Source organism: Thermobia domestica, chromosome 16 (assembly GCF_964235325.1).
Source record: "Thermobia domestica chromosome 16, izTheDome1.hap1.1, whole genome shotgun sequence".
NCBI classification, from domain to species: Eukaryota; Metazoa; Arthropoda; class Insecta; order Zygentoma; family Lepismatidae; genus Thermobia; species Thermobia domestica.
This window is the reverse complement of record NC_137469.1, coordinates 149,695,611-149,712,052: the sequence shown is the minus strand read 5'-3', so window position 1 is coordinate 149,712,052 and position 16,442 is coordinate 149,695,611. Positions and strand designations below refer to the sequence as shown.

The 16,442-nt window shown below is 34.8% G+C and overlaps 1 protein-coding gene across 3 annotated transcripts in view; it reads left to right on the top strand.

The window, feature by feature from the left end:
- Positions 1–16,442, top strand: part of LOC145673469 (glycine dehydrogenase (decarboxylating), mitochondrial) — a 428,549-nt gene that overhangs the window by 169,951 nt on the left and 242,156 nt on the right. For all 3 annotated transcript variants that reach the window (XM_081743192.1, XM_081743190.1, XM_081743191.1), the window contains exons 5-6: positions 3,096–3,321; positions 15,096–15,292. In XM_081743192.1, coding sequence (XP_081599318.1) covers positions 3,096–3,321; positions 15,096–15,292 — 423 coding nt within the window. The remainder of the gene's footprint in view (positions 1–3,095; positions 3,322–15,095; positions 15,293–16,442) is intronic.

Below are 16,442 nucleotides of genomic sequence, written 5' to 3'. Positions count from 1 at the left end.
GTATGTCACTATCTTGATTCCAAGTTTCCTAATCGTTGGATAGGTCGCGGAGGACGCAGGTCGTTGATTCACTGGCCACCCCGCTCCCCGGATCTTACACCTTTGGATTTTTGTTTGTGGGGGTGGTTGAAGGATATTGTGTACAGACGGAGGGTCAAATCACGAGAAGACTTACTCCAGAATATTCAACAGGCATTCAATAACGTCAAAGAGCGACGGGCAGACATCCATCGGGCAACAATGCATGTCCTGAGGCGCACTGCAAATTGCATTCAGGAGGAAGGTGATATCTTTGAAAATGTGCTGCACGCTCCAAATAATAATGTTGAAGATGAACGCTAGTAGTATTACGTCTGGGTCTGCCCTCGTGCCTGCCATTGTATTCAACTGCATTCCTATTGTGCTCTAATTAATGTACTTTTCGACGATTATTAAACTCGTAAGTAATACCAATAACATTCCAATAAGAGAGACAATTACTGTATAAGTTTTCAATCAACACAATTGTTTGGTTCCAGTAGAAGTGTTTCTTTTACGATTAAATTCTTTCGTAAGCATTTTTCTCTGCTTTCTAATGAAGACACTAAATTGACATTTCACCTGGGTTTGTGGTATACAGCATCGTTCCCCCCCCCCCCCAATTAGATCCTGCTACTCTATTGCCAGTGTTTCCACCCAAGAATGGCGAAAAATTGTTTGAAAAAGGGAATTTTATAGCACAATTCGAAAATGTTCCCTCCATTATTTCCCTCTTGTATGCAGTACGTGGACAAACTGTATACGGTCTGAAAACCTGTTTCAGTAGCTTTAAAACGAGGTATAATACTTAACGTAAAACCAACCACGGGTGTTCTATAACCTTTCACACGGAACTTGAGAAGTGCAAGCGGCAAAAACTTACTTTCACCCCTATCTCCAAAACGAAGGGGATTAGACCCTATGTTCATATAGGCATTTTGGCTTAGAATGACCTCCCCTATCACCTCCCAAAATCTTTGCATTTCCTCACCGGACACCCTCCCGGTATCCCGGACACCATCCCGTATATTTACACCCACTGCTGTGAAAGTAACTATTTTCTTTACGAGCGTGAATATAGATATCTATCACTTACCGTAAAACAGAGTTGTGCTCCCAGCTTTATTAAGAATTTCCATACTTTTTTGCCTTTTCGTAAATAATCGTCAGATATAAATTTTAAAAATATTTGGTAATTTCCTAATGAAAAGTGATACAAAATTTACACAAGTAAGAAACAATAGATTCCTAGTGTGGCATAACGTTTGAATGAAAAGCTTGAGATAACGGTTAAGAATATAAACTGATCATTCGAAATTGTCAGTAGTTATCAGTTGCTGTCTTCGAAAAGAACGGCTGCCAGAAAAAAGTACCCCAGGTCTTTTACATTGAGATTCTCAACTTTCACCCACTCTCTCTTGAAGGGAGATAGAGATAATTGAACTCAAAAAAACTAAGTGGGGCATATATATTATCAAACCATTCTAGTAGCAATCTTACAGAATCCAAATGCTACTTTTCTGAGATGGTTATGTGGTAAACGGAACAATAAAATTCACTTTTTCGTAAGTTTATATATATATATATATATATATATATATATATATATATATATATAATGTGATGTAAGTATAATGAGGCTACATATAATAAAGCCTCATTCCTGGATCAACTCTCGAAAAGACGAAAACTATGTGACTATGTGACGAAAACTGAATCATGTATGATAACCAGAAGAGGAAACATCTTTGATTGACTTCTGGCTCGGTCTCATTGGCTGCTAACCGGACATTCATCAAAAGAAGGTAATAATGTGTGTTTGGCGTACCAGCGCTGGCATAATCCAATATGAAGACCTAGAAAGCGGAGAAACCATAACAGCCGAGGTCTACTCATCACAATAGCAAAGAGTTTTAGCTGCACTGCTCGAGAAGCAGCCAGCAATGATCAACAGAAGAAAAGAGAGAAGTTCTCCTCGACGATCTTGTCCAACCTCATACGGCAAAAGTGACCAGAGGCGATCGATCAAAACACTAGGCTAGGAAGTTCTGCCTCATCCATCCTATTCTCCGGACGTAGCTCCATCAGACTACTACCTTTTTTTAAACATGGATAACCACCTGCTGGAACTGCAGTTTCGAAAACGCGACGATGTCACAAAGGCTGTATCACAATTTTTGGATTCCAGATTTTTTCTTTTTCTTTTCTTTCTTTTTTTTTCTTTCTTTTTTTTTCTTTCTTCAAAAATGGCATTTATGAGCGTGGTCTCTTTGGGAACATGTCATTGAAACCAATGATGATTATTTCGGAGAATAAAAAGGTATCAAGATTTCTGTGGGCCGTGTTTGATGAATGAAGAAAACCACAAGAAACTTTCTTCATTACCTGATACTAATTTCTTCATCTTTCCTTACATCACTTCGTTGGATTTCTCTTCCACCCATATAATTTTCTCAATTCCAAACCTTCAATTCAAATATTTAAAATAGTTTTTGACCACTCTATGATAAACACGGATGCACAAAATAAAACAAATCAATATTTGAGACTAATTTGTAGGGAGAAGAGAGTCTGTATTAGATGTAAGTATAAAAGTAAGTTTACAAGTACAGAAATGTGTATAAATATATTCTTTCACATATTCATGTTCCATTCATGTAAAATACTAACAATTTAGAGGATGTTTTAAATTAAAATGGAGGAAGTAGTTTCATTTTGGAATTTTTTAAAGTATGTATAGACCATGAGCAAAGAATTGAGAAGAAACACAGACGATGGCAGTAATAGTGTTGATTCACTAAATGAGGTGGACTTTGATACAAAAATTAAGTGTGAAATCGTTTAGAGAATAGAATTCTGTTGTGGTTTCATTTAAGCTAAGTACAGTTGTGCAGAATTAGTAGATTACATATCATACAGGAAGTCTTTTAATTTGAATCTGTTAAAACCCACCAAATGACACTAGTAAATGAGAATGAAACACTGTTACGCCTCAAAATTAGCAAAGTAGAGTAATTTGTATTTAGGGTAGTTGTAGAACGCATCCATTCATCGTGAAAATTGATTTATTCCCGCAGACAGAATAAACGTCGTCGCCTATTCCTATCTTCCCTGTTACACCCGCAAACGTTAAGTGTGGTACAAACGAGGGCAGATTCTCTGGGCTTAGACGTGGAGATCGGCGATGTGTTTCAGGCGGACTTCACGAACAGGGATTTCGCTGGTGTTCTCTTCCAGTATCCTGACACAGAAGGATCTATTGTAGACTTCTCAGAAGTTGTACATCGAGCACATAATAATGGAGTAAGTAATTACTAGTCCTTGAAATTGTTCAGTAAATTAAGGTTAAATGATATCTAGCAAGTAGCAGCGTCTGATTCTTCCAATATTTTATGCTGGAAGTAATGTGTATGAAAGTATTGTGTACACGTAACTGCAATTACAACTAGCTTTGTCTTTGATTAACCAACTTTATTAATAGATAAACAATATACCTAAGTCTCAACAGATTTCTATTTAACACACATATTATGTAAGAAAAATTATACAATATGTTATTGTTAGCGTTTAACGGGGGAAAATTGTCTAAAGCTGATATAATCTTTTAAAAGAATGTCACTTATTAAGCTGAAATTTATAGTGAAAAATGCCCTTATTAAGCTCTTCGTAATAAAGCTAACGCAATAATACATAATACGGTTTAGCCTGAAAGATTACATTTCAATTTCTGTTTAACTAAAATACTGTCCAAACTCCAAATAGGCACAGATCAATCATTAATCACATCAAGGTAAACAAAATAAGTTTCAAAACAAATTCTTTTGTGTAGTTTTCGAGAAAATTGAGAAGAGCTCATTATTTTGGCGTTAAATGTTGTCCGTTACTAATAACAATATATTTTTTTATTTTCCTAGGAAAAAGTATGTATTTTTCTAATGTAAGTCAAGCAAAATGCACTGTTAACCAGCAGATCGTTGTTTATCTTTTCCTAATAGTGACATACACACTCTTTATGCTCAGGTTATTTAATTTTTTTTTAATTTTCAGAAGACTAATAACAACAGTAGGTTAAGAATCCATGAGATTCATCGCCGCAGAAATGAAAACAAGAGGAACTGCAATTATCACGGGAGGTCAGTTCATAACTGACCAACTCTCGTTGTCATGGCTGTGTAGTACTATTGAGCGGTATGAGAGATCTCAAATCCTGACATCTTTGAAGCTTTCTTCGACTCCTCTTGTTAGAGTTGTGGCAATGATTTTAAATAAAAAGTTAGTTTCGAACGATATAGATAATAATAGTTTATTGATTAAATCGAATACAAGGCCATTCATTCTCTCGTACTCAGAATATACGAACGCTGCACTTAACTGAACGTATAAGTATAAATTTTCACAAGAAATTTAGTGTGTTACATCCAAGATGATATAGCAAAAAAGTTCACCTATGCGAAGCAAAATGCAATCGTTAATGTTCATTAGATATTGAATTAAGAACTTTAACTTTGTAATTTGAAGTAAGTTAATCACTTGGATAGAGCATTTTGAAAGAATTTTGAATACAGAGCTCAAAGTAACATGAAGTGTGAAATTTTAAGTACTACAAAGGAGGCAATCACAATGTTGTTAAGGCAAGCACTCACACAAAATAAAGATATACAAAGCAACCTGACCGTTGTGCTGGGAATTCGTTGACTGACGCTTTCAGACTGTATCTTGTGTTTTAAACTACCCTTAGAATTGGGTGTTGGCTAATTTGCATATTAGCCTAAACTTGTTCTCCTTTCTTATTGAGTTTCGAAGGGATTTTATGCGTCATTCTCTGAGTTTTCAGTTATACGCATAGCTTTTCTATATTTTAAGAGAGAGATTTGGTTATACATAATTTAATATATGGTATTGCACAAAAGTGCATAACTTTTGGTTCGAGAGGAAGCAATTGCTGTCTTCTTCTACTTTGTTACTACTTTTCACTCTAGATTATACACAAATACTAACTAATGCCATTTTACATTCCTCACACTCTATATGGTTAAAGCTGAAAAACATGAAGACTACTCACTTGTTAGCACCATAGTTACTTCGACCATTATGAATTTCAAAAGTAGCTTACTTCTAATTTACAAGTCCTTTCCTTTAGGAAAGAATTCTACTTAATGTGTTGGTAGACCTATTTTAGGACAGAACCAGAAGCTGCATTTAGGCTATAGTAAGTTGCTATTCACAACTGTTACTTCCATTTCCAGACAATATAACTGTCTCCGAGTAGAATAAGATTGCAATTTGTTTTAATTGCGCTGAGAATGCAGTTGCAATATGTTGTTGAGTTTGATATGGGCTTACTCCCTTCTTATGAGGGGAGGGTTTCCAGCGCAACTGTGATTCGTTAGAGGCAAGGGCGAAAAGAAAGACTCTGTTATTTCTGTCTTTCTTTTCTCGCTTCCTTGAGACACCCAAAAGAAAAAAAAAGAAAGAAAGAAAGAAAGAAAATTTCATATCGAAATTACGTGTTTCTTACAGCTGCAACATAGTCCAAATTAGTTACAGTGGAAATTCCTCTGCATAGTACTGCACATAATAATAGGATTATTTGCATTTTCAGCAGCTAATCAACGATGTGCCTACAACATATCCTAGAATCGTTAATAACTTACGAACTCTCTTTGGCACGGTAACAACAGAAGCAATCAATTTAAAGGCCGCAATGCAGTCATCGTTACCAATGGAAATCGCCAGAAATTCCTATGCACATAATGTTAGGATACCATGCGCATGCAGGTAGTATACTCAGCAGTGATCCTATGCCATTTTCTCCAGTCCGGTATCATAGATATGAATGACAGAGCTAATATTTTATTCGCTTTTTAAAACAATTAAATGAAATCTTTTAATATAATGTCGCGCAATGGGTATGCCTAGTTTGCTAAAGGAGACAGATAATCAATGGAAGAGATTTATCCTGAAATAATTAATGGAATAAGAATGTGGGAAGGATCTACAGAATCCCGAGAAAACCTACGGACACGATGTTTTCCACACTTAAATAAAAGCTAACACCGTAATCAGTATTTTACTCATCTGATATATCTCATAATCTTAATGCAAGAAGTTGTTCCAATTTCTGGCTGACAAACGCCCAGCATTATCCAAAAGATAGACTAGAACAGATGGCTTCATTCAAAAAATGTCAGAGAAAATGTCATGACTACTCGCACGCGTAAACAAATTCATTTCTTACAATACGTTTGAAAGCTGTGTGAGACATTGATGGTTCTGAGTATTCAAATTATTTAATCTTTAATTTAAAGCTATCATAGTTACTTTCATTACTTACTACTTTCAAAAATTATTTTATAAGAATAAATTCATATAATCAACGTATTTTCCTGCCTCAAAATTCTGAAAGTTTCTTAGAGTTGTATTTATTAAACTTAGTCTTGAGAATTTCTGATCAAAAATTTCATTAGGATATTTGATAAAAAGGAATGCGCATTAATGCCGAAAATGGAAGTACAAGAAGACATATTTGTCTTCGAAACCTTCTACAGGCAACCATTTTCTTGGTCTAATTGCACTCTTCAGTAAATTAATTTGCTTGTTTTCGCACAACTAATATACACGTTAATATATTAAGTTTTAATTACATTGTGCATCCGAGACGTTAACTTAAGTAATAATTATCCATTGTGTGTAGTAGAAATTTAATTGTAAACCACTTTTTACAAAAAACAAAAAACAAAAAACAAAAAAAAAAAAAAAAAAAAAAACGAAATATGATATATTGTGTAAAAGAAAAGAAATAATAAATAAGCACTCCAAATAGAATTTTAGAATACTAAATCTCATCCGACTGCATCGAAAAGTTGGTTTCCATGAAAATTAGTGTATTATAATTCCAAAAATTTCTTACAATGCAAGCATTTATTTTGTTTGACGCATTTTCAGCCGTAACTTGACCTAAACAACGCACAAAATATTAATATTAATTAAAATACATTATTTTTGAAGTGTATGTGAGATTTCAGATCCCGAAATGCGTAAATAGAATTTCACAGGTATATTTTCTAAAGACTTGTATTATTATGAACAATTCGGTTTTCTGTAGATGCTCCCTTGAGTACTTCTCATGTAGTCTACAGGAAGTAACAACATAATATGGTTATTAAACGTCAATGGACTAGAAAATTTTCAAAGAAAATTTATAATCACTTTTTAGGGTCAGTATGTTTAAATAACATACAACGCAATGCATAAATGTCGTGGCTCAGCTGCGTCCTCAGAAATTCATTAATGGGTACTCACACATACGCATATATATAGGGTGGATCATTTATTTTGATGCGCCCTTTAACTTTTAAACTAATGTATAAAAATCCTGAAATTACCTGGTATGTACACTCTGGCCACAGAAAACCCGTAAAAAGATGAACCTAGATTCTTAGGAATTCCCTTTATATCTGGCTCATTTCCCTTCGATTGCTGTTGCAGACAGGGGTAGAAATTGAGTAATAATATACTGAATGGATAATATAATTTTGTTTCCTCTATATGTAGAAAACATCTACCATACAGGAAAATACTGTAATTTTAAGTCGGAAATTTAATATATGATTTATATTTTTAATCTAGAACTGTTAGAAAGACCGACATCTAGAAGTAGAGGCAACATCGTAACTACGAATAGACTACAATGATTAACCATCTGTTTCACGCGATTTGTTTTTTTGTTTCACTGGCAATTTGAGTTTTCCGAAAACATGATCTTGCCCAGTTAACTTCATTGAAGTCAAACTAGGGAGCAATATATGAGAAATCTATCGAAATTATCAGGATAAAAGCAGGAGCATTTGAAAAAATTCTGCTTGCCTGGTAGCATGCGATTCATCCTATACAGGAACACGCAGGACTTTATTTCAGGTAGGATCGAAAGCTTCTACTGAGGATACCGAATTCTATATGAGATCAAATTGTGTTAAAATCTGTAAAACTGCCCTTATAATTAGGCAAAGTTTGCATAAAATAGGGGTTTCGGGAGTTAGACTCGAGAACCCACCCCTGCGTACGTTCCTCACGAGTTCCTTGTTTTCTATTTAACAAGAGGTGGTAGAGGTTATGTTGGGGAGGGGGGGGGGGATTGTATAATCCTGTGTGCATTTCTTGTTAAAATTGAACTAACACTTGATTTTTGTTCTTTCGGTGATGCTTTGAAATTCTGACACGCTTGCCATTTTTTTCATTCATCCAAATCCAGTATGGCGGCTATCAAAGATGGCCGCCTTTGCGAAGGCACAGCCCTGTTTTTAAAAGCCTATATCTCCCAAACTAATTGAGCAATCTTCTTGCAACATACACCAAACGACGTAGAAGATAATAAATTTTTAAAACTTGACCCGAATTATTACTTATCAATGCAATTAATAACGTGAGAAATAATTTTATTTCAAATTTTGCACATTTTATGATGTGTTTTATTTATATATTTTTAAATAAAAAGTAAATGGCAAATAATTGAGAACAACTTGTATACCTTTTAAAAGAGTAATAAATTGTCTTTAAATTGTCATATATATCATTCAGTTTGGTTAAGAAACAACGAAATTATAACAAATTAATATTTCCTTTTCTGCTTGATTTTTCTCACATGAATAGAGGGGGCTGAGAGTAATAAAAGAACCAAAGAGTCACTTTGCTGAAATCTTTCTAGTTGGACGTGTTGATATTATGATACGATGAAAGAGGAATTGAAGTGGTCCCAGCCTGATAGGTTGGCCGAATCCAATATGGGGGCCATCAAAATGCTTGCCATAGCGAAAACATTTATTCTCGCTTACGCCCGGTAAGCACCTATTATATTGATCCGTGGGTGATATTTCTGATGAGCGAAAACTGGTACTCTAGTTATTGCTTTTACCTCTTACAACCGAATTTAGAGCGTGCAAGCTTGTAAATAAATTATCCTTTATTCCTACTTCCTGCTCATGTTTTCTTTCGGTATTAATTCAATCATGTTAAATATTGTAAAGCACAATTTTATTTGCTTTAACAGACTTCATAATAATAATTCAACATCTTTAATAAAACTTAAGAACACTTAATGGGCGGTGAAAGTAGTTTGCTCAGACAACACAAACATTTGAAAAAATATTGAACTTTGTGAACGCAAAAATACATATTTAAATTGTATATTATAATTATATTTTGCTAAGATATAACTGAAATAGAAAGTATTTTGGACAGCGTTATACAGGAGCCGTTATACGCAATATAGTGACATTAATCATCAGAAATAAGCGCAATTTGTTGTTTCAAAAAAAAAAAAAAAAAAAAAAAAAAAAAGTGCACGTAGGATATCTCTCTGTTAGAATATGCATCAATATGTTTACTTTTTTAAAAAAATAACGCCCATTTACTTGATTCACAACGCTGTCTAATTATAAAAAAAATATTTTAAAACGCAAAATACATGAATGTGGAGACTTAATTGTAGAGTAGCGAATGTTTGTGACCGTATTGTTTATCAAAGACTCTCTGGATTTTTTTTTTTTCCTTCAGTGTGAAACTGTTTCATAGTTACACTGGTTCTTCTTCAGAATTACTTCCTTCATAGTCTAACACATGATCTGCTGAATTTTCACACTCATCTCCACACTGACACAATTCCATGCAAGGTAGTTTGCGTTTTTTGCAACGGCACGCATTGCATCCAGTTTTACAGACACAGTGAACATTCAACAAAATTGTGTCCGGCGCTGATGACTGCAAACACAAAATAGGCTGGAAACGATGTTCTTCTTTTGTCCATCCGTAATTTGTTGGGAGTGAAACTTCGGGAAGGCACATGTACTGGGCTCTCCAAATGTGAGGTTTTAAACTTGCGCATGTTGGTGGAAGTCGTTCCCCTTCGGCATTTTTGCGTGAGAAAAGTTGCCATTTCAACTCTGAGAGGTCGCTTCTGGAGTCAGTGCCTGTTGAGTACATAACAAATCGCTCTAAATGACTGCATGTTTTTCACGGTTGGTAGGTCCACAGTCTGTCCTAAAGAGGCTCTAATATTTTTTTGTCGCTGTTTTGATAGATTTTAAAGATTTTTTTTTTTTTTTTTTTTAATATTCCAGCAAATTTTTCAGAAACATCTGTGCCAGTGAATGCATGGAAATCACAATCCTCTACAGAAATCAGTTCCGAGAGCTGAATAGAGATCCCAAAGGTGATTTAGGCGTCTTCCCTGGAGATCACCGACAAAGGTGACTTGCGGGCCAATGTCTTCAAAGTAATATAACAGAAGCAGTGCTATGTCTGTATCTGGTGAACATATTGTCAAGTGAACGTCAGGGTAGTTTCGTCGAACATGGATTGAATGGAGAATAATAAATGTATCCGCTTCTTCATGACTGTGCTTTTCAACTCGTCTTCCAGAAAACTTGGTGCTGCGTCTGTGCAATCCTCCCACTAACGATGACCTGGTTCTGTGAAGACATATTTCAGAAGTAATCGATGGTCCCTTTCGCCAAGAATGCTGTTAAATGTCGTTTTGTGCTGGAATGTGAAATAAAATAGCTCATAGACACATTACTGATGTTTGTGGAAGCATCCACATGGAACTCGAGTGATGTACACTCATGTCCAAAATTATTGTCGCATGTCTATAAATATGTAGTTGTAGGAATATATTTTGATAACGAATTCGCCCGGTATTTCTTATAATGTTAGTAGGTGTATAATCGGCAAAGACATGTATGTGGCAAATTTCATGTCAGAAGAGCAATAAATAAGAACAATAAAAGGAAAATAAAACTTTTTTGTCCATTTAGCAACATTTTGTTTTACTCATTTTAATATCCGTATTTATAATTCTTTTCCTGTGAAATTCACCACAAATATACATTTCACGACTATACATATAATTCAGTATTAAAAGTACCCTGCAAAATCATTATCAAATTATATTCTTACAAGAAGGCAATTATAGATATGCGACAATCATTTTGGACATGAGTGTACCTCCACTTCGCTTAGCTCGCATTTTTTGGACGGAAAATTCCCAATTTTACCCTAATTTCCCCTTTTCTCGTACAACAAACAAACAAACAAACACACAAACAAACAAACAAACACACAAACACACACACACACACACACACACATATATATATATATATATATATATATATATTATCATGATACCATTTGAAAGCCTGTTTCATTCTGAAGAGAATGACGCATAAGTCATGATATTCAAATAAATAGTACTGTTCGGATTCATTTTATTTTATAGTTATCTTACTTTTTCCTATACGAAATTTGGTATTGTCCAGCAGAACTGAGAAATATTTTTTCCATCACAACTATTGTAGATATTATAATGAAACTTGAAACTTGCACATGTATTACTTATAAGCTACATTAGTTTTAAAGGTATATTATATTTGGGTGCCTTTAGCCGGGACCATACCAGGGGGTGCTACATTTGAAAAAAAAAAAAACAAGATTTTGGACGGGAAATTCCCAATTTTACCTTAAATTTCCCTTCTCTTATACAACATGTACACATGCGCATAGTACCATTTGGAAGCTTGGTTTATTCTAAAGTGAATGACATATGAACCACGATAATCGGATGAACAGAATTGAAGCAATAGCTACTTAAGTGAAAGGCCAAATAGAAAATTCAAGAATGTAAGTGTTAACACTACAAAACACACATTTCTATCGATTACACTTAAACTCGAACCAATTCAGCATTTTTATTTTTATTTTCGTATTCAGCATCCTCATTTGCATAAGAAAATATACTTTTCTTTTCCAAAGCATGAAAAAAGTTAAAATTTGTTGTTCAGTGTTATCAGCAGAACAGTGTTATCAACCAAAAAAGAATAGTCCAGTAGTAAAATGCGTAGAAATCAAGGAATTAATAAACCGTAGGTCGAAGGTTTGAATCCACTCTTGGGACTATATATATTATTTTTCGGAATGAAATTATGAAATATGAAAACAAAGATTCACAAAGGTCAAAAAAGAAATCATTTCAAATGACCAAAAACACGTGCAACATACAGAGCTCCTCCGTGGCTAAGCGGTTAGCGTATGCGCCTTTGGCATGGGAGATCCGGGTTCGATTCCCGACGGGAGCTCATGTGGTTCGGATTCCACGTTAATCAGTAGGTCCACGTCTCATATAGCCTCGCTGCTGAAAGGGACGCTAAACTACAATCAACTCAACTCAACGTGCAACATACCAAAATTATCGTCGACTTCAGAGACTAGTAAATTGGTTAGTAGGTCATTCCATGTCAGTTCATCCAGGCTATTTAACCCACCACCTCTGATTTTTCAAGTGACACCACCCGTCTGTCACTTGTTAGTAGCACAAGGGTCATAACCTGTGTGAAGTTTTTCCTCTCAGACTAAATGAGTTTGGGGGTAGAGGTGATCAAAGTTTCGGAAAATAGCACATGTAGTCCTACACAGTTTCCGAGATCCTGCTTTGAGACTGGACTCGAAATTGAACATGTTATAACTCAAGTTCTAACAAAAATAGCTGTGTGAAAGTTTTCTCTGAGAAGCACTAAGGTTTGTTGATTTGAGAAAAAATATTAAATCAAGATAGTCAACTCCTGTTTTTGTTAAAAATAAAAGTAATAATGAATATTATAATTTACATGTTTATAAAGCGAAAACTCTGAATTACTAAAGAATTGTCACCAAATGTACAGGTGTTTCGGTGTAATTGAATTCAGCTAAACATAAAGCTCTGCTCTAAAATGTTATGAAAGAGAAACGGTTAGATTTTGGGTACGTATTGGTATTATTAATAAATGTCACAAATTTATGAATTGTCAAAATACAAATTACAATATATATGCTTGAGCTGTGGTGTGGGGTCTGAAGCAACCCAGAGATTGCGCCCAAACCTTGCCAGAAGGGCCCAAGTACCATGTACATAAATGCATTAACTGGTCCCTTAGGTACTTCTCATAAATAAAAAAGAATTTTAGGAATGATCAAAAGATTGCTATCTTGGCCAAGGATTTTAAAAATGATCAAAAACTGCATCAAAAGATGCGATCTTGGCCAGTAATTAGTTTTTGGAACAGGGACCAAAAAATTTTTGAATGGCCCCTCAACCACGTTTCCGTATTTTCTATGGAATAAACGCATCATACTGAGTTAGATGATAGTTTGAGTTTGGCTCCAAGTTCCAGATATAAGGCGTACAAGAAAATTTTTGATGAAATATATTGGATCTTTCGATCCAATATAGCCTTAGTATTGAAAAGAATGCTGTACTGAAATCCAACGAACCAACCGCCGTACACTGAATCCAAGGTCTCCTTCACCGAAGAATGTACATTAGTTTTTACTTTATTGAAGTGAACGTCAGCCAAGCTTCTATCATTCGACTCGATCGGTATTTGTGTGTGTTTGTCTGTTCATCTGTTTGTTCCACGATAACTCTCGTAAAATTTATGCGATTTTAATGAAATCTGGTATTTGGGATACAACAGTCCCACACAACTTTGTTATTGATGATAATTTGATGAATGAGGGTAAATTCAACCCATCTTCCAAATTTCAGAACCTCGTATAGGTTTCTTTCTGAATTACAATGACCTTAACAATTTGGGGTTGAAATTTTTCAAGAATAAAGGAGTGAATATACTCTCCTCTCCATATGGGGGGCGCGGTGGCTCAGTGGTAGAGCGTTCACCTCTGGTGCTTGGGGTCCCGGGTTCGATCCCAGCCCCCGCCAAGTGAACTTTGTGGTGGACAAACACCGTGCTCGTGGGTTTTCTCGGGGCTCTCCCGTTTCCTCCCACTTTCTTCATTCCACCATTTCACTCATCTCTCATTATCACCGTCTCCTTTAGCCTAACCGGCATAACCGTGGGACGTAAAACTCAAAGATTTCATTTTTTTCTCCTCTCCATATTTAAAAATATGCTCTGCTACATATAATTGTCGTTTTAAAAAAGTTTGACTTTGATGTAATATGGCATACATTTTCTTTGAAACTTTCAACTCATTGAGCTCCAACCAACCAACTGAACCCTGTTTGGAGCTCAAATCAATGAAGAATAAAGAGCAGGTTCACCTTCCCCCTCTCGATTTAAACACTCCATTATAACTTACATAAATATTATTCGAATTGATAGATTTTTATATATTTATTCTTTGAGGTTTTCCCACAGTCTCGTCTCTTGTGATTAAAATTATTCAGGAATGGACGATGTCCGTAGTCCCATACTCTATGCAAATAATTCTCTGCCTCCAATTGAAAAAAAAAAAATCCCAGATAATTTTCGTACACAAATAGATTTTTATGCAGTTTGGCATATCTTTAGTTATAATAATCGCCATTACTTGGATTTGAAAGCAATTGAGAACAATGTGCAAACTTTCTTTTTACGATTTCTTTAAATATGTAATAAATAATTTCGGCCTCTTTGAGATATTGAAAAGGAACCCTGCCTCATAAAGCTTACAGAAAAATTCAAGCGACGCCAGCATTAAGGGTATCGGTCAAACCGTTACTGGGCAAAAGAGCGAAGTTTTTGACAATATTTCAGAATTTGTGCTAGGGAAGGAGCAGGACATGCTCACACATTTCCCATTTGCTTATTGTCCTGACTGGATTAGACCTTGTAGAAACTATTCAACTTCTCTCAATGTTTGGGAAGTGCTGTGGAGAAAGACTGTATGCCTCTTAACTACCTTCTATCAAAAGCTCACTCCTTTTTCCATTCTCATTCACTAAGTCATTAAATCAGATGATAGCGTCCAATAAATGCTGCGTCATTGTTTGGTATTATTTTGTCCAGTTGTATTTGGTCAGGTTCATTTCGATTTCACATATATATATATATATATACACATAATATTTCAATTAAATACTATAGGTAGTTCAAATTCACCCATAAGTCTTGATGCTTACTCACACCAAACATCAATAACTTGAAATTCATACGAAAATGTGCTCATTGGTTTATATTTTGTTCGATAGTCGATATGAATTTTATTAAATCTTCCTCGTATTTATATATAATAATATAAAGGTATAATTTCTATTATATTTTCAGACATTGGTTTGCTGTGCTACCGATCTTCTATCATTAACACTGCTTCGTCCTCCGGCTGATTTCAATGTAGATATTGCAGTTGGAACATCGCAACGATTTGGAGTTCCATTAGGATACGGTGGTCCTCATGCTGGATTCTTCGCCTGTCGGCAGTCGCTGGTTCGTCTTATGCCAGGAAGAATGATTGGAGTCACCAGGTATGTTTCCCAGTACTGAAATAACTCAGTTGTGATTTATATCAAATTAAGTCATTATTAATTGCAGTCTTCACAAAATTTAACAGTCAAGAACAAAACAATAGACAACAACAACATTGTACCTAGGTAGAACGCTCTATATTCTTGACTTTCATAGTCTTCCACTGTTTAGTCTCATTCAATGCCTGACGCAATGTTAAATTTGAAATTTGAAACAGTCGGTTTGTAAGACTAGCACCTCTATCCTGACATATGCTTTAAGGCTTAGAATTTCTTTCTTGTGTTGATTTCTTATTTTTCTAACGGTTCCAGAAAAAGTTGCTTGAGTATTGCAAATTGTATGCTAAATATGATTCTAGGGGTTACCAATTATTTCAATGTTTCTAAACAAGAATTGTAACAAATATTTCAGAATATTGTGATTGTCTGACATCATTTGGCTTGAGGTAAACTAGAAATCGCTCAAAATGCATATTCACCTCCTCTTCCTTCTCAAATGCTTGCATATACTTCATATTCCTTCTGAGTTTGTACCTGTGCGTCCTTGAATTACTCGTCACCAAATTGTTGTGCTCTGTAAAATGTGTCAGGTATATATTGGTATTTTAACGTACCTGTACTAGTGACTATATCTATCATGAATCCTCACACAGGAATTATGTTACTATTATTTTTATTTACCTTTCTTCATCTGTGAACTGGAATTTCTAATTCCACTTGGATTATCATCTTTTCTCTATATGGTACTAATAACTTCTATATCACCGATTATCATTACCGGTATTTCATTGTCTTATCCAAGCATCTTGGTATTATCAAGTATATACCATTAAATATAACGTATCTGACGACCATAACAAATACAATTTTATCTTCTTCTATCAGCCAACTACATGACTCTTAATCACTGCCATTATTTGTCAATAAATCTACAAACGCAACATGCTCATATCCCTAAAATTGCCTTCAGGACTTCCTGATGCGCTTTTTACTTGGTGAGGTGATTTGAAAACAGCCATTTTCTTTAATGTGCTATTTATAAAAAATATTTTTCATTTAATATTGTGTAGTTATTGAGTACCAAATTAAAATTTAGGCTCATTTTGTTAGATTTTACATTATAGTTTTTCATTTTTCTGTAAAAATTCAA